At 39.4% G+C, this 23,916-nt stretch overlaps 1 protein-coding gene across 4 annotated transcripts in view; it reads right to left on the minus strand.

The window, feature by feature from the left end:
* Window positions 1-23,916, minus strand: part of EPHA6 (EPH receptor A6) — an 844,148-nt gene that overhangs the window by 212,383 nt on the left and 607,849 nt on the right. For all 4 annotated transcript variants that reach the window (XM_038403007.2, XM_038402996.2, XM_038402988.2 and 1 more), the window contains 3 exons: window positions 9,698-9,806; window positions 4,876-4,946; window positions 2,835-2,960 (listed from right to left, as the gene is read on the minus strand). In XM_038403007.2, the coding sequence (XP_038258935.1) occupies window positions 2,835-2,960; window positions 4,876-4,946; window positions 9,698-9,806 (306 nt within the window). The remainder of the gene's footprint in view (window positions 1-2,834; window positions 2,961-4,875; window positions 4,947-9,697; window positions 9,807-23,916) is intronic.

The following is a 23,916-nucleotide window of genomic DNA, read 5'->3' on the forward strand; positions in this document are numbered from 1 at the left end:
TGGGAAGCAGTGACTATGAAAATTTTTTGGCAGGGATCATGGTGGATAATCAGCTAAACATAGCTCCCAGTGTGATGCTGTGAGCAAAAGGGCTAATGCAATGTTGGGATGCATAAACAAGAATCTTAAGTAAGAGTAAAGAGGTTATTTTACCGTTATATTTGGCACAGGAGCACCATTGGTGCCCACAATTCAAAAAGGATGTTGATAAGTTGAAGATGGTTCAGAGAAGAGCCACAAGAATGATTAAAGGATTAGAAACAAACCTTATAATGCTAGACTCAAGGAGTTCAATCTATTTATCTTAACAAAGAGAAGGCTAAAGGGTGGCTTGATAACCATCTATAAGTACCTAATAGGGGAACACATTTAATAAGGGGCTCTTCAATCTAGCAGAGAAAGTTATAACACAATCCAATGGCTGCAATTTGAAGCTAGACAATTCAGACTGGAAATAAAATGTAAGTTTTTAATGGTGAGAGTAATTAACTATTGGAACAATTTACCAAGGATCATGGTGGATTCTGCATAACTGACAAATTTAGATCAAGATTGGACAGGTTTTTAAAAGTCTGCTCTAGGAATTATTTTAGGGAAGTTCTATGGCCTGTCTATACCACAATGGTCCAGAATCAATTAAACTTGCTTAGGTAAAACTGCAGTTTTAGTCCAGTTGTGGGGAAAGGACTGAAAACTCCCAATGTAGACATACCCTTACTGCCTAGTTTTTCCATCTGTAAAATGAGGATAATAATACTTATCCACCTTAGTAAAATGAATTCATTTCTACAGGAGAAAAAACATTCTGCTAAGTGCTAAGGTGCTAAGGTTAGCCTTCTGTGGCTCAGGTTAGCCTTCTGTCTTGGATGTACCAGTGGAGGACTGTTTCTCACCTAGTTCCATTAATATCTGTTGTACATCTCATCCCCCATCAGAAATTTGATACAGTTTCATGGCAAAAAGAAAAGGAGTACTTGTGGCACCTTAGAGACTAACAAATTTATTAGAGCATAAGCTTTCGTGAGCTACAACTCACTTCATCGGATGCATTTGGTGGAAAAAAAACCAGTTTCATGGCAGTACATACCATATATGTGAAAAGAAGCTGTGCAACGCTTTCACAACAAAACCACTAAACTGGAAGAATATCAACCACCTGGATTTGGGTCAGATTTTGCAAACTTTTCAGTGAACCTGGACTGAGTTGTGAACAAAGCATGGTGAGATGATGATTTAATTTGGAAACAAAGGGTGGGATTTTCAAAAAGCATGTAAGAGAGTTAGGAGCATGAATCCCATTGAGTTTCAATTGAGTTGTGCTCTTCATATCTTTAGGCACTTTGGAAAATCCCATCCCATATGAACCTCAGCGCATAATGTCAGCCCTAAATCAGATGAAACTGTAATCTTGGCTGAATTTCAGTTTGCATTTTGAAGGGAAACTAAAGGCATGAAAATCAACATGAAATGAAATCAGAAAAGAAAATTCAACAAAACTTCATGTGCAATAAAACTACCGCATTCTGCGCATCTTGACAAGTTTTGGGACTATCTTTCCAAGACCAACTAAGAATTAGACCATTGAAAAAAAATGTAGAATTTAAAATCAATGAGCATGTTTGTGTGAACAATAAGTGGAAACATTCCAAAACCCCGGGCTCTGTTTTTATAGTCTTCATAGAGATTTTGCTATATTCTGCACACTCTCAAAGAAAGAAAAAGGTTTTATCATTTTGGAAGGAAAGATCGATTTAACTCTGTCAGTCAAAAGCCTTGTGTTCATGAATCTTCTGAAAGACAGACTTAACAGAGGGAACCTCTGAAAGAGGTGTGAGGAAAATTAACCTTTGCAAAAATAACAAACATACTGCAAATTGTATTTGCATACTGGCAGTACTTGGCAAACTGAATATCATTTGGGATATATCTAATCTATGTCAGATGATAGAGCAAAATGTGGCCTCAGTGACACATAGTTTGCCAAACAGCATTGATTTTGTTTTTTTCCTGTTACTTGGTGAATACAATTTTTTTTCCATACCTACTTGTCCTACCATGTCCCTTTTAATAGGAATAGGTTATCTTCATGCCTCTGTTTGCATTTTCTTGGAGTCTATTTCCACACCCAGACAGCCAAAGACAGGCATCACTAGATTTATCTGTCAATCTTCCCCACCAGACCAGCTAGGAACCCTTTTTTTCTTTGTCTTTTAATTAAACTTTAGAATACAGCAAAATATTTGCAAAGACTATACATCTGTCACAATCTTTTCTTATAAATATTCAGCCACCCATCCCTAAAGTCAGAGTGTACTGCTCTCTGAAGACTCAACATCCCTAGATAACCCTAGCCAACTTATGGAGGGAGGACTGAACTTCTACTTGCAGTGTTTCCTATACAGTGGAGGGAGGACAGCAAAGAAGAATTCCAGGACTGGCCTCCAACATTCAGTGGAGAAGCTAAGAGATGCAGATTATCACTGCCATCAATCTGGACTCTTCTTCTTGAGGCAGAGCAATGACCTTTATCATCCACACTTTCCTGATCTTGAGGGAGCAATTAGTTCCCATTTATTCTTCTGGACTCTTCAAAAGAATGGGTAGCCCATCCATTTTTCTATAGCAGCAGGACAGGAAAGACTTCTATTGCCACTTCTGTTGTCTTTAGCACTGTGGGTGAGAGCTGTCCCAGAGTGTCCTTGCCTGTTGGGAAACTCTGCCCACATTTGTTACAGTATTTGATTACCACCATATGACTTCAAGTTGAGTAAGGCAGTTTCCCTATGTCTAGAGGAGACAATTATTAATATTTTTGTAAGCCTGCATGCTTTTACCTGCCCCTATAACTCTCTCAATACGAATTCTTGAAGGATCTATCTCCTTTGCAAACTCATGGACAGCAAGAGATGGGTCTTCATATGTGTCTGGATCAATATACGTTTTTATTCCTGGGAAGCGCACTGGAAAGAAAGGAAGATTTTACTTATGTTTTAGTCAAAAATCCTTCAACAAACATTCCCATGCTATAACCAATATTAACTTTAAAAAATGCAGTGAACAGATGGTTCAGTGCATTAGTGATGGGATATTAAGCCTTTCATATTAAGATGACAGACACAATCTGGACTAGGTCAATAGTGACTGAAAATTATTAACAACCGATTGCTAATTACATTGTAGCCTATGTAAAATGAATGGGTGGCCAAACATCTACAACAGTTGGCATGCTTGTTGGCAGCTTTAGAGCTGACAGGGATTGAATGAATATGGAAGTAACAATACCCTCCCCGCATAGAGTGGTCTTTCTACGTGGGCTTGAGCGACACTGGAGAAGTAGGGCAGCATGCGTGGAAGTTTATATTTGGATTAATAGAGGACTTCAGTCTCCAGTTCTGCTAATCCAATACCTTGCACCATCATGAATATTCATTCATTCATTCATTCATTCACTCATTCAAAGATAAAGACCTCCACCCCCGAACTCCCATCCTGCTTTCCAAAGGGTGGTTTATAATTTGGAGCCTGATTCTGCTACCCTTATGTAAAGTACTACATTACCAGGCAAGCAGTATAGTAAATATTCAATGGGACTATGAGTAAGGTAAGTGGAGGAATTGGGCACTTTAGTAAATAAGATGATAAAATTAAGCAAGGTTATAATTAAATGTGCATATATGAATCCTTCAATTGAATACTCAGCCCCTATTCTTCAGATTTGGAGATGATTTAACTAATTTAAAGATAATTTCTTGCATTGGGAAAAAGTAGCTCTTCAGCAGAAAAATATTGAATCTCCATTTTAGTATTTCATGTAATACTACTATACATCCGTATCAATGATTTTGATACTGTTAACACACTTGGAAGGCAGTGTATTACCATTAAGGAAGACACTACCAATATGGAAACACTGGAAATGGCAAATATACAGATAGAATACTGTTAATGTTTATTTTTGGCACATCCAATTTGTCATGTTTCCCAGCAGAAGTGGGAAACCACCACAAAGAGAATGGTTACTTGCCCTATAGGAACTATGGTTTTTCGAGATCTATTGTCCATAGAGATTCCACCTTTGTTGCACATGTGCCCCAGGTGTACAAGATCAGATTCTTTTGGGCTAGCAGTATCCATTGGGGCAGTACCTGCACCTCAGTGCCCTTGTGCCCCTGCACCTCAGGGCATAAACGGTAGAGTAGGCCCAACTGTCCCATAGTTCCTTCATCAATATAGAATCCCAGAAGAGAAGGACTGAGCAGTAATGGGGAAGGAGGGCAGGTTGTGAAATCTGTGTTGATAACACACCTCAAACAACCACAGCTACTATAGGGTAGAATAACTGTTCTTTTCTCAGTGATTGTCCACACAGATTTCACTCGGACTGACTAACAAGCAGTAGTCTATTTGCATGGAGGTGGGTATGAGGAGTCCTCCTTGAACAATGACCGCAGGACTGCACTGCTAATCAAAAGTGTCCGATCTCATGCATGTAAGCTGCATGCACCACAGGAGCAGAATCTATTGATAATCACTTCATAAAGAATAATATAATACAGAGCAGCTGTGAATTCACAGGCAAGCCTGGAAAACTGACAAAAAGTGTAAACATTGAAATCCAAAAGGTGATGAACCTTTTCCCTTGCAAACTTGCTCAGTAGAATAAATGCAAGTTTTTCAATTAACTTTTGCAAAGAGGCTACACAGATAACAAGAGAGGCCTTGATCCTACAATCAGTGTGGATCTGCACAAACTAAGGGGTTTTTCCACATGGATTAAATTACAGGGTCAGGGTAAAAATGTATAGAGAAAACAATATATAACTTTCATTGAAAATGCAACATAGGCATTAAATAACACAATGTTGTATTACTTACAATGTCCATTTTGCAAATGAGCCCTTCTTTTTTCTTCAGACTTCATTTTGGCCTTTATGTACCACTGGCACCTTTTTAAAGAGCAAACAGTTTTAGTTAAAATGGTTGTCATACACAGAATAAATGCACATTAAATTTTCTATAGAGGTTCATGACATCATAAGCTACTTTGATTACAAGATCTACCTATTCTGAATTTACAGATTTATAGATAACAAATTTTTGAAAGATTATATCTTATGAGCAACAACAAAAAAGCAACATATAAAAATATAATGTAGTCGGGGTGATTAAAAATGAAATGAACTATACTGAAATTCAAATCAGACACAATAAAATCCACACTTTTCAAGGTTAGCTCAACCCAGGTAGTGAATTTCCAGGTTAGTATTTATCTTTAGTTTGGTCTACAAACAGCAACAGAAAACCCTTGCAATTTGGTGATAAATTATTGAATTTAGCCTCTCTCATGCTATGCCTTTGTGTTTTTATATGTTGATTTGTACATTTTAAACCTGATCGTATTATCTTTAATGTCCTGTGGGTTAAAGCAGCTCACTTTTTCTATATAGAGGTAATAGATTCTATGACACTAATGGGCTTCATGAAGGATAAAACTATTTTTCCATGTCAGAAACACACATTTTCTCTAATTAGCCTCTGCTCCAATCTCTGAATTCATTATTTTGTCACCTCTGTGAAGATGTTAGTGAATTAACAACATACAACCAGCTGTGTGAGTGTAACAATTAACTATATGTCTGACTGTATTTATATCAAACTATAAACTCCATTTTGTTTTGTGAGCCCCATTTGGTTGTGTGGCTGTACACTGCCTGTTGTCTCTTTGCCTCAGTCTTGGACTGGAATTTCAAGGGTGTTGACAGAAGACAGGCGAGTGAGCAGACAGAAGAGTGAGTAAGGATTGTTAAACATGACAGCCTTTGTCCAGTGCAGCATACCCATTATGTTGCAGAGAAAAGAGTTTTCATCTAGTCTGGACCTCAGGTGGATTGTAACCAAGCAAAGGATTCCCTGTTCGGGACCTTATTAACCTAAGGGAAGCTTTGAGGCTGGCCTGGAAGATTATCTGTTAGAGGGGACTGGAAAGTACAAAAGGATAAGTTCTTTTCTTGATAGCTCTCTCTCACCAACCAGAACAAGAAGGGAAGACTGGACAGGAAGAGCAGGGACAGTAAATCCCAAAGGCCACCTTGGAGCAGTGAGGACACTGGAGGGAAGGTATTTGTGAAAAGATTTATTATTTTTGCATGGATCTGTATGTCTTGTATACTTTCCCTGTGACAAAAGGTGTGGGTATTTAGAAATCCCTCTGCAGAGTCTCTTCCTTACACTGTCACATAGCTCCAAAGAGGGAAACTATAAATTAGTGGGTCCACAGTTTAGGTGGAACTTTGAGAGCATGCAACAGCTACTGAGGAAGCTTGAGAGAGCTGGCACTAGTTTCAGGGCCTAGGTAATTGGACCACAGTGTTCTCACTGCCAAGAGTGGGCTCAAACATGGCATCTGCACCTAGAGTTTATGCCTAGACACCTGGAGCCTGAGAGACAGTGCCTCAATTCTGTTGAGCCCCAGCAAGTCAAGAGCACTTGGGACCAAAGATTTGCATCTAGTATCAAGTGCACACTCAGCTGAACCACTTTCACTTTAGGGTCGCAGCATCATTCAAGTTTGGTTTGGTGGTCTCTCCATAGTGACAGAGGATCTGTCGGGCAAATTGCAGTAAGTGGCACTGTGATCTCATGAAGTCAGTAGCAATCCCACTCCATTTGGGGGCTCTCTTTTTCCTTCCCTGGGTAGCCCTTTTTCTCTCCATGTGTGGTGCTGCCCCTGACAATGGGATGCACCATGGGTAACATGCAAATGGTGGTGAGCGCCACTGTCCATTGCAGCAGCCTAGTGCATGTCCAGCAGAGAGAGCTCATCTGGGTTGTACCAGCGAGTCTCTCTCGCAGTTTTGACATGTTTTCATTATTGGTAGTTTAGGACAAAACACTGAGGAATAATTTCTCTAATGATCAAAATAAATCATACCAGGCATTAATGCTGCGTTCCCTGGAATTTAGCTAACCATCCCCCATAATTTTTGTGGCTCTAAGTCATTGCATCTTTCATTTTAATATCTGAAACTGATGGAAATGCTTCCTATTTGCTCTTGGTGGATAATCATTCACTGAAGTACACAAGCAGGTGCTTATCTCACCATGCCTCTTCAATATAAATAGACTCATCAGCAGCCTGGTGATTCGACAGTCCATCAAATTGCTAATTCTAAATAGTGAAGCAGAACACATCTGTAGGGTACCAATCCAATCTTTCACACTGAAATTTGCCTCAAATCCTATAGTAAATTGAGTATTTATCCAAAATTTTCTCACTCTGTCTTCAGAGAATAATTTCTAATGAATACTCTCTTATCACTGTGTTTAAGAGATACTTCAAAATGAATCCATATCTTATGTAATTGAAAAGTTCCATTCAGTAAGGTGTTAGAAAGCTAAAAGAACCTCTGATGTTCTTAACATTAGCAAAGAAAAAGAATGAAAGTAGGAAGAATTCAAGAATATCCACACCAATACTAATTTTATTCCATTACTGAGTTCCTTTTAAGTGAGGCATTCGCATTATTTTTCAAGCAATTTCACTTGATGCTACATAATAATTTCTTCCAAAGTTTTCCTGTCTTTGTTGGCTGAATCCATCTTTATTTCCATTGAAACAATATAGTTTCCAGTATTTAAAGCAGATCTCTGCTTATACTCTTAATATTGAATTTGTCACATTTAGTCTTTGAAGTTAACTTCTCCCATTTATCTTAATGGAATGTTAATACCTACTGGTTCTATTGTTTTTTAGTCTCATGTTACAGGCTTCACAAGAGAGCAGACTACTAATTCACATAATGATGGATATATTCACATTCAGGAGGGCTGGAACTTCATCTGTCAACCAAATGAAAGCTTAGATTCTAACGAAGAGTGCAAATATGGGGTTCAGTTCCACACAATTCATAGATTTCCCCCTTCCTCCCAAACACTAGGTGGGATACAGAGGGAGAAACTCAACAACAATTCCTCTTTGGAGATACTTTCACTTCATTATGTTGTGTGGGGGAAAGGAGTCCAGGGTTTGTGCATACACAATCCCTCCCCATGAAACAGGCTGTGGGACCCCTACCTCCCAAAGAAAACAAAAGAACCTCTCTGTGGAGTCTCCTGGATCTACAATAGGACAGTTGAATCTGTACAGAGGCCTCATGCCTCTAGAGAAGCTCTGTCTCCCTGAGACTTTTCCTGTTTCCTAGAGAAACTCCAAGACCAGTGACTCCCACTGGCTATAGGGATCCCAGGCACAAAAGAGAGTGGAAACACACTGTCTTTTCCTTGGAAACTGAATCAGGTACAGGGGGGAGGTGATGTCTGTCCATCTGGCCCTCTCCTTTCTTGGGTGTCATACTCATTTCTTGTGAAACCTTGGAGTGAGAGAGAGGCCACACCCAGGGGAGGTGGAGCTGGGGAACTGGTCGAGTGCATTCTTCCACATGGGAAGGGGAGACTGCTGCATGGCTATTCTGTGTGGAAGATCTGAGACACATGATTCCCCACGCTGGCAGGGAGCCAGGTTCTGATCTCAGTTACATCTGTGCAAAATGGTAGTAACTCCACTGAGGTTATATGGATTTACTCCAGATTTACATTTGTGTAAGGAAGAGCAGAATCTGGCCAATAGAATAAAAGCAACTCCTCATCCAATTAACACAGTGTCAGTGTTAGATCGTGATCATCATATCAAGTGAAGCAAGCTGAACAGTCAGTATTGTATTACAATGAAGGAAATGGAAATGGAATAAGAGAGTCATTGGATAAGTCCTAATAGATCATCTAGTGCATCTCCTGCTAATGCATCAATATTTGCTGAAGTAGATTTAATAGGGCTTTGTTCAGTCAAATTTTAAAAATCCCAAGCAAATAGGACTCTCACCACTTCCTTTGGGGAGACTATTCTACAATCTAATTAGTATTACTCTTAGTATGTTAATTCTAATGATTTTCGATTAACTTTTCCTTTACTTAAGTTGATCACGTTTCTCTTAGTTGTCCTTTCTCTGCTTCTGGTACCACTTTCCTGATCTGTACTTAAGATTAGTAAAACCATGATTCTGTCACTAGACTGGACTGTTTTCATAAACAAGATATATATATAAAAAAATCAAACATTGATCAGGCAATAGATTTCAATAAGCATATTTTCTCTTTGTGTATTTCAGTTGCTACATCTATTGTTGGATATGTATTTTAAAAGTGTAATACAGAAAGCGTTCACTAAAATAGGCTACTAAAATAGGTTAATAGAGTACACATATTACTAACTGCAAGCATACCAAATAATGAGTTAAGTCCCCCCGCAATCATGAGATTGGCTTAAAATCATGAGATTTAAAAAATAAATACATTTGGGATTCTTTTTATTTGCCTTCTGGTTTCTGAACCCTTAGGGTGTAGTTGGATCATGTTTTCAAGCTTTTCTCGGCAAGGAGGGCTAGAAAAAATGAAAGTGGCGATTCTCACCTAATCACATGTCTCTAGGAGTGGGGCTTTAAACAAAACACCAAGTATTAGAAGATTCTCACTAAAATTGGAAGAGCTGGCAACACTCAAGGTGACATTTACGCCATGACAACTGGACTGCACAAGGCCCTATTTGCCACATAAGCTGTGGAGTAATGATTTAACTAATATGAGCCCCCTCACTGGGATGAATTTCACCATATGTGGACTAGTACAGTGTAATATGAATTACCTCCCAGTGATTAGGAAGAACAGAGTGAGGATAACCAGGAGAGTGAATCCACCAACCGCAGCAGTGGCAATTACAAGAATCTGCCCCTGCTCCGCAGCTATATCAGAAGCTGAAACAGAAACACAGAGAAGAGGGGTTAAAGTTTCAATGAGTGGGATACATTCACAAAGGATCATAATATTCCAACGGTCAAATGCCCGATTACTCTAGGAAAGCTGAAAGTTGCAATGATTTCTCTGGTGGTTAATGAGGGCAGTGGGTAGAATTTGCCTGTGGAGAGAAGGAGCGGAGGTCAACGGGCAGGTAGTTAGTTCCGTGCACTGCTCCTGAAGGTGGGGAGGCGGTTTTGACAGAGAGAGATTAAAGAGATACATGGGAACTGTGCAAACATTTTCTCCTCTGTTATTTGGTCCTGAAACTTCTGCTCCTGCCTGCCAAAGCTTACAAATTACAGTCAAAACAGCTGGGATAGCCAGCCCCTGGAGCTATCAGCTCATAAAAATAGCCAATAATTATGAAATTTAAAATTGAACCTGATTTTCAAACCTACACTGCATTGTCCTGTAATTATCCATATAGCTTACACGTACACTACCACATGCAGATGTCTAGACAGACTCTCCATCTAGCAATATGTACATGAAGCAGTGTGCATGCAAAGTGCACAGTTGCACACACAACTATAGTGTGACAATCAGGCCCCATATTTAAAAGAGCCCAATGTGGTACTATACTAGATAATTGTAATAATAATAGTAATAAGATAATAGTAAAAAATAATGCTTTGTGTTCTTTCCAAACACAAGAAAATAAAACTCATGTAGTGGAATTGGTTTATAAAGGTTTTGGCAAAGCAATTACATTCAAATATTTTAAAAATATATTTAAAATCCTAAATGATTTGTGGCCAAATGCTATATGAATAAACTGCCACTTTTTATATTCTGTTGCAGTTGCTAAGATCAGCTGTGGTTTCTTGAGTATAAGCTTTACAGGATGATCAGATGAAGCCTATGGAATTCAGGCTCTTGTAATTTGCCAGGGTCCAAGTTTAGCAAACTTCAGGACACATTGACCGCACATTTATATAGTCAGCTTAACACTAAGCCCAATTCTGCATTCATTCTGTGGGCAAATCTGCCAGTGTTGTATGGATAATAAGGACTATTTAACTGAGCCCCAAAGAAGCCAGAGACAAGACTCTTATTTAGCGTGTGGGTGTTCCTTTGCAGCACAGAGTCTTAAGACTGCTAAAATATGTGTACAGTTTTAACTATAAGGTGCTTTGGTGAAAGGCACCTGTAGCGGAACATGATCCTGATCCTGCCTTTTTGCACCCCAGAAACCAGCTCTGACTCTAATGGCTGTGTATGCACTGTACCATTTGAGTTCCCATCACCAACATCTTTATACAACAGTACTGTTTACAATATCCCCTGTGCTTCAGTCCTCCCTTCAGGACCACAGAGAAGCAGTCTCCCTTCCCTGAGGCCTCTGTGAGATTGGACTCAGCTAGCCCTGTCTCTTCACCTGGCATTTCCTTCCACTGCCTTTTTATCAGTCTTGAACTGATGGGCTAATTGGCTCATTAGCTCATCCAAACCATCAGTCTGATTCACTAATTACATATAATAATCCCAATCAGTTTTCTTCAGGGGAACTAATGGGTGTCAGACTGATCTGAGTGCAGGCTCATCTGTTAACTCCTTCCCTCTATCCAAGCAACAAAAAATGTTGTTCTCGAGATTTGTCTGTTCTTATCGCTTTCTCCAACAAACATTGGGTCTAAGCAAATCACCTGAAAATATTGCCTCTGCGAGTCTGATCCTATTATTATTAGTAATATTAAACATTTATATTGCAGTAGTGCCTAGAGGTCAGTCTAAGGCCTCAGTCTATTAGATGCTCTATGAATGAGAGAAGGATTTGGCTCTGTTGTCTCTGTCTCTCTTGCTCTGTAATCCTGAAGGTCTTTATCTGCACCTAATTCTATGTGACAGTTATCACCTTCCAGTACATTTCCATCTGTTCACTATTTGTTAGTTTCTATGAGATATGCAGTATTTTGAGAATTAAGAACAGGGCCCTACTAGCGGCCCTCTGACACTGGTAGAAATATAATACTGGGTGTTTTAGCTGATTTCAATAAATGCAGGAAAGAGATCAACCTCAGCTTCATCAAGAAAATAAAATCTGGTTTCATGCAATTGTGCACTGCTCAGAAAGCACAACATGCCCCTCTCCTGGGGCCTCCATTGATTCAAATGTTGGTACATCATCTGGGATCCTCTGAGGAGAAGCCTCAATACAATGTAGCCTCTTATTTAGTACTTTGTGACACCCAGAATACTGTACACAAACTGACACAAGCCTCATAAAAATGTTGTATCCAAGAGGGAACATTTGGACTTTAAACAATATTTCTGAGTTATTTAGCAACTAATAAATAGCATGAGCCATCTTTGCAACCGGAGTCAAAGCAAATAAAAATAATAGTAATTTAGGTCCAATTTGCAATAAAAACTATGTATTAAATCTCTGGCATTAGGTTTCTGTCTCTATAATTTAATGGAAATATGGACAGACAATAAATTACAATACTGCATTTAGTATCTGTGGTCATAAACTGTTCACGGACAAGTTAGATACATACCTCTTCGAATGAAGGGTACCCTGAAAGCTTTTACCAACTACTCACTAAAAAGTTAAGCTCCCAAACAGTAACTAGTGATATTGTGGGAATTAGTTTAGACTTTGCATCGTGTTCTATTCAATAGAGTCATACTTACCTGGAAAAAAATCAACTTAACAAAAATGATATGACACAAGTAACAGTGCAAATAATGACAGGTTTCAGAGTAGCAGCCGTGTTAGTCTGTATCTACAAAAAGAAAAGGAGGACTTGTGGCACCTTAGAGACTAACAAATTTATTTGAGCATAAGCTTTCGTGAGCTACAGCTCACTTCATTAGGTGCATTATCATCCCAGGCCTTCAGCTCAAATGTTGAATACCATCTCTCAACTGTTGGGGCCCCTTCTAAACGGCTGTAGAGGTTGTTAAGGCTAGAGACATTTTAAAGCCATAAAAAGAGAAGGAAATGTTAAATGAGTGCATATTGCCACCATCTGAAGTGGGGACTAGAGGACAAACTGCAGCCCTTTCAAGATGAGTTTAACAGAAAAAAAAGGTATGCAGGAGCAATGAATTTAGCAAGTGCAGAAGGAGTATGATGCGGGTTCAGATAGACTAACTACCTGTGCCCAGACATCCTTCATACACACTTGTTGCTAAATGGACAATCTGAAGCTTTCTTTCCTGATAATTTAAGTTCTGGATATTGGAGAAGGATAGAGTTGATGATAATAAAAATTGGTTCGGTAGCCCAAATAAGCATCATGCAGAATACTCAGAAGAGCAGAAGTCAGGCTTCCTAGATCATTTCTGTTTAGTAGAACTGTTGTTTATTGGCTTTTTGCTAAAATGAAGTGTAATATATCAGTTTAACAACATTAGTCCTCTAACCAGAACTATATCTTGCACATGCAGGGGAATGGACTCAATGACTAAATTTATCTTTTCTGTCTTTAACCAGTACGATTCTTAGCTGGGATTGTATACTCTTAGAAAGTGATTATTTTGCTCCTCTTGTTCTCTTCTACTATGATGGCAGATATGCCAGAATCCAATATATTAGGATTTTCTTCAACTAGCCACATCACTACAAAGGGTCTCTTCAAGCCTGACTCTTCCTGATGACCTTAATTTACTTGTCAGATAAAAATGTCAAATGACAGACAAGTATAATTGGAAAAGGTGGGTTTGGTAAAAACTGACAGAAGTAGGTAAGGCCTGGAAAGTGATGGAAATGCTTATTTTTGCTTGAAGAAATCCTTGTAGAAATCAATAAAAGCACAGTGCAATGAGCAACACTCACAAAAAAGCCCACCTGGAAACACTGGCTGTGGAATAGGAATACAGTAAAGCAAATGCAATTTTCAGTTTTCTTACAAAATTCTTGAAAGCAGAGATTAGATCAGGCCTTTTGCTGTCCTAGGCAAATTTTAGCATATGCACCTCCTTCTATCTGCTCTATTTCATTGCATTCTTTCATTTTTTCAAACTATTTTTTAAAGTTGACCTTTAAGTTTTAAGTAATAAAATCTTTAAGTTTTATCATGTCTGTTGTGTATTTTTCCGCCCTTGCCACCTCCCTGCTTTTTCTTCCATCACCCTTTTTCTTTCCATCAGCTTTGAATCTTGCTATCTCCTCCCTTCTTCTATTTCCCCTCAGATATATTTTGGATAATGTATTACTAAATTACTATATTCTTGATAGTGTATTATTAAATTAAACATTAATTGTTTTATAGTGCCTTTTTAAAGGGGAAATTTGGTTTCATGGCGTACAATTCACTAAAACTAGTCCAAACGCTTCCCCCTTGGGAGATGTCATTTCCTTGTAAGGCAGAATTTGGCAAAAGCAGAGGTTGTATTAGTTTGGCAAAACCCGAGTCAGCTATTAATTTTGTAAAACCACAATGAGGGGTGCTTCAGATCTGGGTTCCATATTTTTTAAACCTGAAGTTTGGATGTAGGGAGGTGGATAGATGTCTAATTCTATTTCAAACAGATGTGCGAAAGCTGGGGTTGGTTTTGCTTTGTCACACAATGGCACCTCTGGATGGCGCCCCACTTAGTAATACCGTAAGGTTCCCCCAGATCCTTGAATAATTTCTGACATCTAAAATCTGAAATAAAAACATTTCTTCAGAATATTAGTCAATAGACGAGATCTGTCTATTTTAAGGCTGTCACTGAATCATCAAATGTTATATACAAAAAGATTTCTCACCAGACCAGGAGCAGTTTTAAAGCATCAAAAGTGGCCTGTTGCCAGGCTAAAACAAACCTGTCACATCAAGGAGAGAAAAAATACACCTCTTTCCACTGGTAATAAGGCTGACATTATAAAACATTTTTCATTTTAAAAACAGCTTCTGTACAAGGAGGTTACAACAGAAAAATACTGCATGGTGGAACAGCTGTAAATTTTTCAATAGTTTACATGTTTCCTCTGGGCACAAAGGGCCTCTGAGGTAAATAGTAAAGGACATTCTTCCAGAAACAGGCATACTGTAACTCATTACATTTTTTTTTTAAAAAAGTCTCTTGTAAAGCTCAAGTTCAAAAGTAATAAAAAGACATTAAAATATGCATACATTAGACCAAATAGATTGAGTTGTGGGGTTTGAATCAGAAAAGTACATTTTAATATACCACGGACAGGCTTAGTGGTTTGTGTGGGGGAAAGCAACTCAGGTACATGGTGTTCCAGAGCCATACAAGCAAAAAACAAATAAGGGCTAGATTATGACTTATGCAGCCACAACAGCAGGGTGTGTGGTACCCACCCAAGCAGTTGCTGAAAACACTCTGCCTGTAGGCTGTCAATGCAGGCAGAATGCCTCGCGGGCATTAGGGGAAACATACTCAAAAGCAGCATCTACTATCCTCTCCATAAAGATACTGCACACAAGCCAATCAGTACTAGCCTCTTAGCTATAATGGATGGGACTGGGCCCTGATCATGTTCCCACTCCACTCATGCATGCCCTTTTAAGGCCTGGGGTTCTCCAGACCTTATTAGCTAACCCCACCCACGTTCACACAGGGAGTACAAGCATCAGCCTTCTGGCTGCTTCATTTGTAGATCTGTGCAGTGGGGGAGGGGTACCCTGAGCTCATCTGGCCCATACAGTAACAGACAGACAATCTACCAGTAAGTATTTATAACCAGCTAACAGAATGTAAATGTCTTCCCAGAAACAAGTGCACCAGATGTTAATAGTTGTTAGCATGGGTGCTAAATGCAAGGCTTCCATTATTTTTATTGTTGTTACTGCAGCATGTATATGTAGCATCAGATAATGGTTCAATGATGATTGTAAGCATCAAGTTAAGATTTTCAAATTCTCCATAATTATTTACTAATAGTTTCAGTAAATTCTCTTGCAGCGAACAGCCAAGGCCTGATTGGACAAAGCACCAATTACCATTGGTGTAGTTAGGATTGAAACAGTCCTATACTTCATTTATGTCCTTTCCCCTTGTTATTGAGCTCTTTGCTCCAGATAATACACCTCTTACCCGATATAACACGAGTTCAGATATAATGTGGTAAAGCAGTGCTCTGGGGCAGGCTGCACACGCCAGTGGATCAAAGCAAGTTCGATATAACACAGTTTCACCTATAACGCGGTAAGATTTTTTGGTCCTGAGGACAGCATTATATCGGGGTAGAGGTGTATTAGACTCCTTTCTTTACTCTCTACACAGAATATATCAAGTCTAACTTCACTCATTTTTCTGCCTCTCCCCCCAATTCCTACAACCCGACTTTCTCTCTTTTGTTCCCATACATTTTATTGTTATCTCCTATTCAGGATCTTTATGTCCACTAAATGCGGTGTCAGATTAAGCAAGATTTCCTCTAAAGCTGATACCAGTACATCTCTGTAATACATGTAGCTTTCCATATCTGCAGGTTAACCCACTGCCTTGTTCTTACTCATGCAGTGATTGTTGCCCTGCTAACAGGCTAGCCATCATGACACCTTGGATCAGATTCATTGCAAGGATTTCTGAAACACTTTGAAAGCAGTAGGGGTGGTATAAAGCAAAAGAACAAATTTAGGTATCCTCAAAATAGAGGACTAGCTAACGAGAGGGAGGAGAGAAATGGCATAGAGAAGCGTGGACAGATATTTTTTTAGAAAAGGGTTGAGCAGGGAAGGGAGGAGAGAAAAAGGGTGTGAAGTAAGTAAGGAAGGGGATGACATTGGGAGTCTCAGCGTAGGCAAACAAGAAAGGAATGAAAGGATACATTATAAACTGTACTGTGTTCAATCAGCAAATCTGACAGTTGGGATTTGGTACAGATTTTCCCAGCAATATTTTTGTTGCGCCCCCTTTCTGGCCAACACTCCGAGCCAGCTATTGATTATTGCTCATTCCAAATGGAAGTTCTATGCTCTACCACATTTCTGAGTAATCACACAATATGAATTCTACAGCCTCTTTGATTAATTAATTTTTTATTATGCCTAAAGGGTCAGACAGTCCTCTTTCTGCTTCATGCATCACCATTAATAATCATTCTAAAATTTCTAGCTGTTCCTTGTAATGATGTATCTAATTTTATCCTAAATAACTGAAGTGGCACAAATTGCATTTCAACCAGTAAACTGGAGCAAGCATGACAGTAGTCTCCCACTGAAGGGAGGCTTAGTGAAATATTAAGGAAACAAAGGTTACTTGTAATTGGAGTTCTTTGAGATGACTCTACATATTCATGCTCAGGCATAATGTGCTACCCTGGGCAGCCTAATGGTGGAGACTTCTCCAAAGTGTCCATTAAAGTGCACACATGCCTCCTCCTAGCCCTCTTTGGTGTGTCTGAACATTCTGAGGGTGAAGCTATATAAAGAAGTGCTGCGCTCTGTACTGCCTCAATTCCTTCCACTGCTTACCCAGAGAAACCAAGATAGGACTCCGAGAAATAGGGGAGGGTGGATGGGAAGTGTGAATATGCAGAATCATCTCAAAGAACTCTAAAATTGGACGGAAATACTCATTTTTTTGGCACTAGGACCCATCTTGAATAAAAGCCTTGCCCCACCCCTTTGTGAACTTCCTTTGTGATCCCATTAAAAGCAATTTCTGAACTTCCAATAGAAGAACAACTTTTCTGAGATGTTCCCCGAAAATGGAAGGATAAGGGGAGTTAAAAAGTAGTAGTATTTTTAACCGTACGGCATAGACTTTTTGTATTATTTCTATGACCTGTTTGCATGATGTAATAAGCCTCTCATAGCTGATAAAGTGGTCTAGCCTGTTTCCAAACAAGGGGTAGGAAGGAACTTTGTCAGTTGGTCCAAAACTTTTGACCCTTGTGCCAGATCTATGGCTATGTATTAAATGAAGAGGAGGATGAAGCAGATCTGCTTTGACTTTGGTCTGGACTTGAATGACTACTTCTTCTGTTGAGACTGCCAGAAAGAAGTTGTTTGCTGATGTTGTTGCTGAAGTTTCTGAGATAAAAATATGAAGAAGGTTGAGCATAAAATGCACTCTGGTAATGAAAATGAGTAGGAGGTCTCCTAGCAGTGGAGAACTAACCCCGGAGAATGAGCAGTAGATCTTGTCTCTGACTTTTCCAAAAGCTCATCCATCTTGTTACTGAAAAAAAAAACACCACCCTCAGAAGGGAGATCCTCCACCTTAAAGCTACTGTCCACAGTCAATGATGAAGATCTGAACTATGCATGTCTTCTCAAAGTAACCACAGATGCTAAGGCTCTGGATGAAGAATCAGAAGCATCAAAAGAAGCCCTGAGAGCATGTTTTGCCACATTTTGTCCCTCTGCCAAGATAGAATTGGCTAATTTCCTCTGATTGTCTGGTAACTCTTGCATAAATATAACCATTTTCTCCCACAGATGGAATTGACAGTGGGACATTACCACCTTGTAATTAGCTATGCTAATATCTAAAGATTAAGGAGGAAAAGCCTTCCTTCCAGGGGCATCCAATTTCTTCCCTTTTCTATTTGCTGGAGTTGACTGGTCTTGACCAAACCGAAATCTATTACTCGCTGCTGAAATTACTAAAGAATTTGGTGCAGGGTGAGTATAAAAATACAACACCCTCCTGTGGGATTTGATACAGTTTGTCTGCTTTTTAAGAAATGGCTGACAGGAAGCAAGAGTAACCCAAATGGCCTTAGCAGGTTGCAAGAGACCATTCAAAATAGATAAAGACATTCTATTCCTTGAGGGAGCACCAAAAATGTCAGATACTGGATGCAATGCCTCTTCCACAGCAACTGAGGGTAAGTTCAAAGTAGATGCCAACTGATCCACTATACTCAACTCTTCTTTTTCTTTCTCAGACAATGTGTCAGGCACTGTTGTCTGGGGTGCAGACATACCTGATGGAATCTGATCAGAAAAATTCTCAGCAGCTGGATCCTTATCGGCTGGAACATCATTACTCCATTCACAAAGTGGATGACCCAAGAACTCATGTGGTGCAGCCCAATAAAACCATGGAGTCCAAGATTACCAGTCTCTCCCATAGTTAGTGTCCAGGAACATCTGCATAAGATGTGGTGGCACAAACTGACCAAAAGACTAAGGAAACCCAGCCTGGATGGCATAAATCTGGAGAGCTGAGGTCTTTTGACTCTTTCATGATCCTCTTCTACCTGTGGATGCAACGTTGGATCAGCAATGGGTCTCACTGCACATAACTGCATGGAGGATGACTGATATGACAGGTGAGAAAGATTTGCCTGATGACCCTATAGAAGGGTTAAGAGGAGGACAAAGCAGAGGTAGTACTATCCTATGCCTCTTTTCAGAAGTCGGGGATTTAGACCTTGGCACTGATGAGGTCTTCCTCTTCCTGTCCCCCAAGAAACTCTCACTTGGATTTGAAGAATGATCAGGGGCCAAACAGTCAACATCTTCTACTACTGTAATAGTCCTCTTTGGATCTGATGTCGGTACAGGGGTTTGTAAAGACAATGGAGACAGTCTTACAGATTTAGGTATCACCAGATCCAGAGAGAGACTCAACTCAGTAATTCTGAGTCATAAAGCAGAATGTGGAACTGACTTGGGTCTCAGACTTGGTATCACAGAAGATGGATCCAAATCGGATGGAATTGATAAATGTGATCCATGGGATCTGGCACTGCTGACTGTGGCTGTCTTCTCCTTTGTGTTCCTCTTTGGAATGGACACAATTGGAACATAGGCATAGGATCCTTATCCTCCTGTTAAAGCTGCCAGAGTGTCAGAGGCACCATCTATTCAGTCTGGAGATATGATGAAATGGGAATGTATGCCAGAACCAGTGAAGGCACGGATCCCTGGGACTTCTCAGACATCTTAGCCTTACTCGTTGATGCAATCAGAGACAATATGGGCCTCTTAGTCTCCAGATCCAAAGATCTCCTGGAACCCGAATAGTTAACAGGGAGATCTTCCTTGGACCACATGCAGCCTATTACGCCTCTCCTTATGTGCTCTAGGTGTGAAAGTGTGATAGATAGAACACTCAGAAGGGGAGTGACCTTGCTGAATCACTTAAGGCACCTCAGATGGGCATCCAATACCGGGAAGACAGATAGGCAGAAAGTACATCTCTTAAAGCCTGGCTTCTCCTTCATCTTCTTCTGATCTGTCATCCCATAGAAACAAATGTGAAAATTAACTTAGCTGACTATAACTACTAACACACTATTTATACTAACACTAAAAATTTATGACAATAGACTATTCCAGACTAAAATAGGAGGAAAAAAGCCAGATTCAAAAGACCAGAGTGGTTCACTTCCATCTGGCACAAATGGTTGGAAGGAACTGAGCTGGTGCCTCCTTATATAGCCTCAGTGCCCCTTTATGTAGCCTTGCCCTCAGACTGTTCATGAACGTTGAGGGGAGGTATAGAAAGGAGGAGCACATGTGCTCTAACAGGCACTGCTGGGAGAAGGGGCTCATGTTAGACTATATCAGTTGGTGCCTTACCCATTAGTGGGAATATGCAGAGCCAACTCAAAGAATAATAACTTTACAAGGTCATTTTAAACCTTACTGTATACTCTTACTCTATAGAATAAGTCATCCGGTTTCATTTTAATCATGATAGCTCAGTGGTTTGAGCATTGGCCTGCTAAACCCAGGGTTGCAAGTTCAATCCTTGAGGGGGCCATTTAGGGATCTGGGGCAAAAAAAAATTGGGGATTGGTCCTGCTTTGAGCAGGGGGTTGGACTAGATGATCTCCTGAGGTCCCTTCCAACTCTGATATTCTATGATTCTATGAGATATTTTCCTTTGATATTTTAGCCTCTCTTTCCCCCCAGATAGTGGTTAATTATATTATATTATATTATTATTACCTTAGCATTAGCAAACACCCCAAAAACCTAAACCAGCATGTTTGACAAAGCTCGTATCCCTTTAACAGCTAATGGAGTAAAAGAGGTTTGCTATATGTATCCATCGTTTCTGTTAGTCCAGGTTTTAAAAAATTATTATTTATTATCTCTCTTTTCTAAAATCCCTGTGAAATTGATTTGTGTAAACCATGGAACATTTGAAACATTTAAATAAAAAGCTATAGCTTTCATTCCCACCCCGAGAGCAAAACTCCACATCCAAGTACATACTTCAATTGTATTTATAACTATTACAAAACCAAAACCACCACAATCTATTCTATATTAAGGAAATATTTTTATGCTTGCTTTATTACTTAAATATATTTCTCCTAAAATGTTTATGAGTTTTCAAGCAATTTTCTCTTGCAATAAATTACTTTATTAGTATTCTACATGGCTTGTCCTCGTACAATTTTTCTTCACTGCCACTGAGGGAATATGTATGTATTATTTTATTATTATTAGCAGTAAATATTCATATTCTGATAGTACTGAAATGCCTCAGGACCCAAGTGCTTGATCCTGTACAAACACACAAAAGAAACAATCCTTGCCCTGAAGGAATTACCATCTAAAGCAGATGTGGATTCAAAAAACAGGCAAATGAACAAGGTGGAAAATGGGCAGAATTTTTTAGGTACGTGTATTTTAAGCTTTTTTGTTTATTTTTTTGGTTTGTTTTAAACTGAGGTTAAAGGAAGGGAATTGGAAAAGGAAGAAGGGGCAGAGGAATAGTCACAGATTGTCAACTCTCTATCTATGATTAGCATGCTGAGTTTTGTACGCATCACAATAGAGACAAATCAGGCAACAATTGCTACTAGAAGGAACTAAATGTACTTGTCTTACAGTTTAGGAAATACCATCTGCACTTAATTCTCTGATACCGCAAATCCCTCAGACTGCAGGAACAATTGAAGATGTAGAGAACACAACTCAAGCTTTAGCTGACTGCAGTGCATCAGCCCCTTATTAGTGTCGAGATATTGATTTGTCATTTTACTTTTTCTTCCCTGGTTTTGAACTCACTCTAATGAAAGGGCTAGTGTCTGCTGCTATCAGTGTCTTCCTCATTTATCACAATCACATGTGATTACACTTTACACATACTGGGTGAGACTGAGTCCAGTCTTTATCCATCCTTCTTTTTTTACACCCACAATTATTTGCAGACATGACTTAGATCATCATGAGATACTTAATCTGCTAACTAAATTAAAATGTGGTTGCAAATAACTTTGGCCATAAAATTGCATCTCTCTGTATTCCTTCTGTAATGTAATGAATCCTGCGACAAGATCGCCAATGTTAGTCTGGTGGGTCCTGCACTTTTCTTGGTGGGGAGTGAAGATGCCACCCTTTGCCCCTATTCTTGAGGCATCAGTGGCCCTGCTAGTGGCCCAGGAAGGTGGTAAAGGAGGGAAGCGGGCAAGGAGTCTGGATTTGCTCCTCACTCTGAGCCCCAGCCCCTCTCAATCCCTGTGGGTTCTTACCCTCTTCCCTCTTGGATAGAGTACCTGCAGTCCTTAGATGCTGGGGAAGGGTCCCACTTACCTCAGTTCTCTGATTTTCAAAGTCTCACAGCACACCTCCAAGCTCCAGTCCTCTCTCCTTCCTCCTCCTCTGTCTGCCTGAAGCAGGGGGGTTTATTAGGTTCCTAACAGGGCCTTAATTGACTGCAGGTGCTCCAATTAACCTGCAGATACCTTCCCTAGTCTACAGGGAACCACACCTTAATTAGCCTTGAGTTTATATATTTCCCCTCTAGCACTCTCCCACTGCTCCCTGGCCCTCCTATATCACAATCCCCAAACTATGTTTTCATGTATGAGGCACTAATCATTTTAAGCTAACTTGTGACAGTCTGGCAATATGTTGAACACCTATTTAAGGTTTGTCCACGCCTAGACACATCCAGTATTCAAAAAGCAGTTCTCATGGAGGATCAGATCATTAGTATTCGGTCTATGGAATACACTACTGGAACTCTAATTCACTGATCTATTCTTGAGGTCTTTCAGGGAGACTTCGGAGAAACAGTGATTTAGTTTGCTCTGGATTCAGGAAAACCTTTTCATTTTAGTTCATGTAGATTCACACACCATTACATTTTGCTTTGAGTTAAGCATCTGAACAAACCAAATAATTCCTAATCTAATTCAGCTGAAACAGTCACATGCTAATTACAGGTCAAAACAACTGAGTTCCCAACGATTTCCACTTGAAACCATTAATGAGCCCAGATTGACTCAAAACTCATCCCAGATTGACCAAAATGTTAGCAAGGTGCGCCTGAATTTTTGGTCTGCAGTAAAATGTGAGAGAGCTATACAATATGGATATTGAATAATATTATTAGTCACAATACTTAAAATAATGTATGCATGCCAATCATTCCTTTGCTGCAGCAAGCAAAACACCCGAAATAACAAAGGTGTTTTCTATACTGCACATAATATACATTTTCAGAATGAGAAAACTACTAATCACAACCTCTTGGTGCATACGTGACAAAGGAACTTCCTTCCTTTTTGTGATCTGCTTTACACTTGGTCCTTTATCTTGAGCAGCACGGGCTCATGGTTTTAGATACAGAGGTGCAGATTCAATCCCCACAGACAGCCTGACTAGGAGCATCATCACAGGTGGTGGCCCTTATGGCGGTTTGAACTGCTGTAGACCTCAGGCATTTGGGATGAGGTTGTCTGGCCAGAGTGAATGTATATACCACAACCACACTTGTAATGACACCACTGTCATCTGGATCTGAATGCATGAACCTATACTGTTTCAGCTAAAGGACCAAGGATAAACTTTTCAAAAGCATATAAATGACTTAGGAGCCTGAGTCACATTTTTCAAAAATAACTTAGGCACTTTGGTTATTCATATAGCTTTATTTCTATTTTTCAGTGGTCAAAATAAAAAAGTAAAATATATATTTTGGGTCAAACAAAATGTTTCATTTTCAAAATTTTGATTTTTTTACCTTTTTGAAAAATAAAAGTGAAGTAAAATTCAAAAGTTGAAGTATTTCATTTAAAAAATGTCAAACCAAAACATTTAGAAGTATGCAGATTTTTTGAAAATCCCACTTGGCGCCAATCTGTATCTTAAGGTACTTAGATACCTTTAAAAATCTGGCCTTACGTTATTTTTGAAAATGGTATTTAAGAGTTTAAGGCTTAGGCCCACTTTAGGTATTTTTACC

Source organism: Dermochelys coriacea, chromosome 1, assembly GCF_009764565.3.
Source record: "Dermochelys coriacea isolate rDerCor1 chromosome 1, rDerCor1.pri.v4, whole genome shotgun sequence".
Lineage (NCBI taxonomy): Eukaryota > Metazoa > Chordata > Testudines > Dermochelyidae > Dermochelys > Dermochelys coriacea.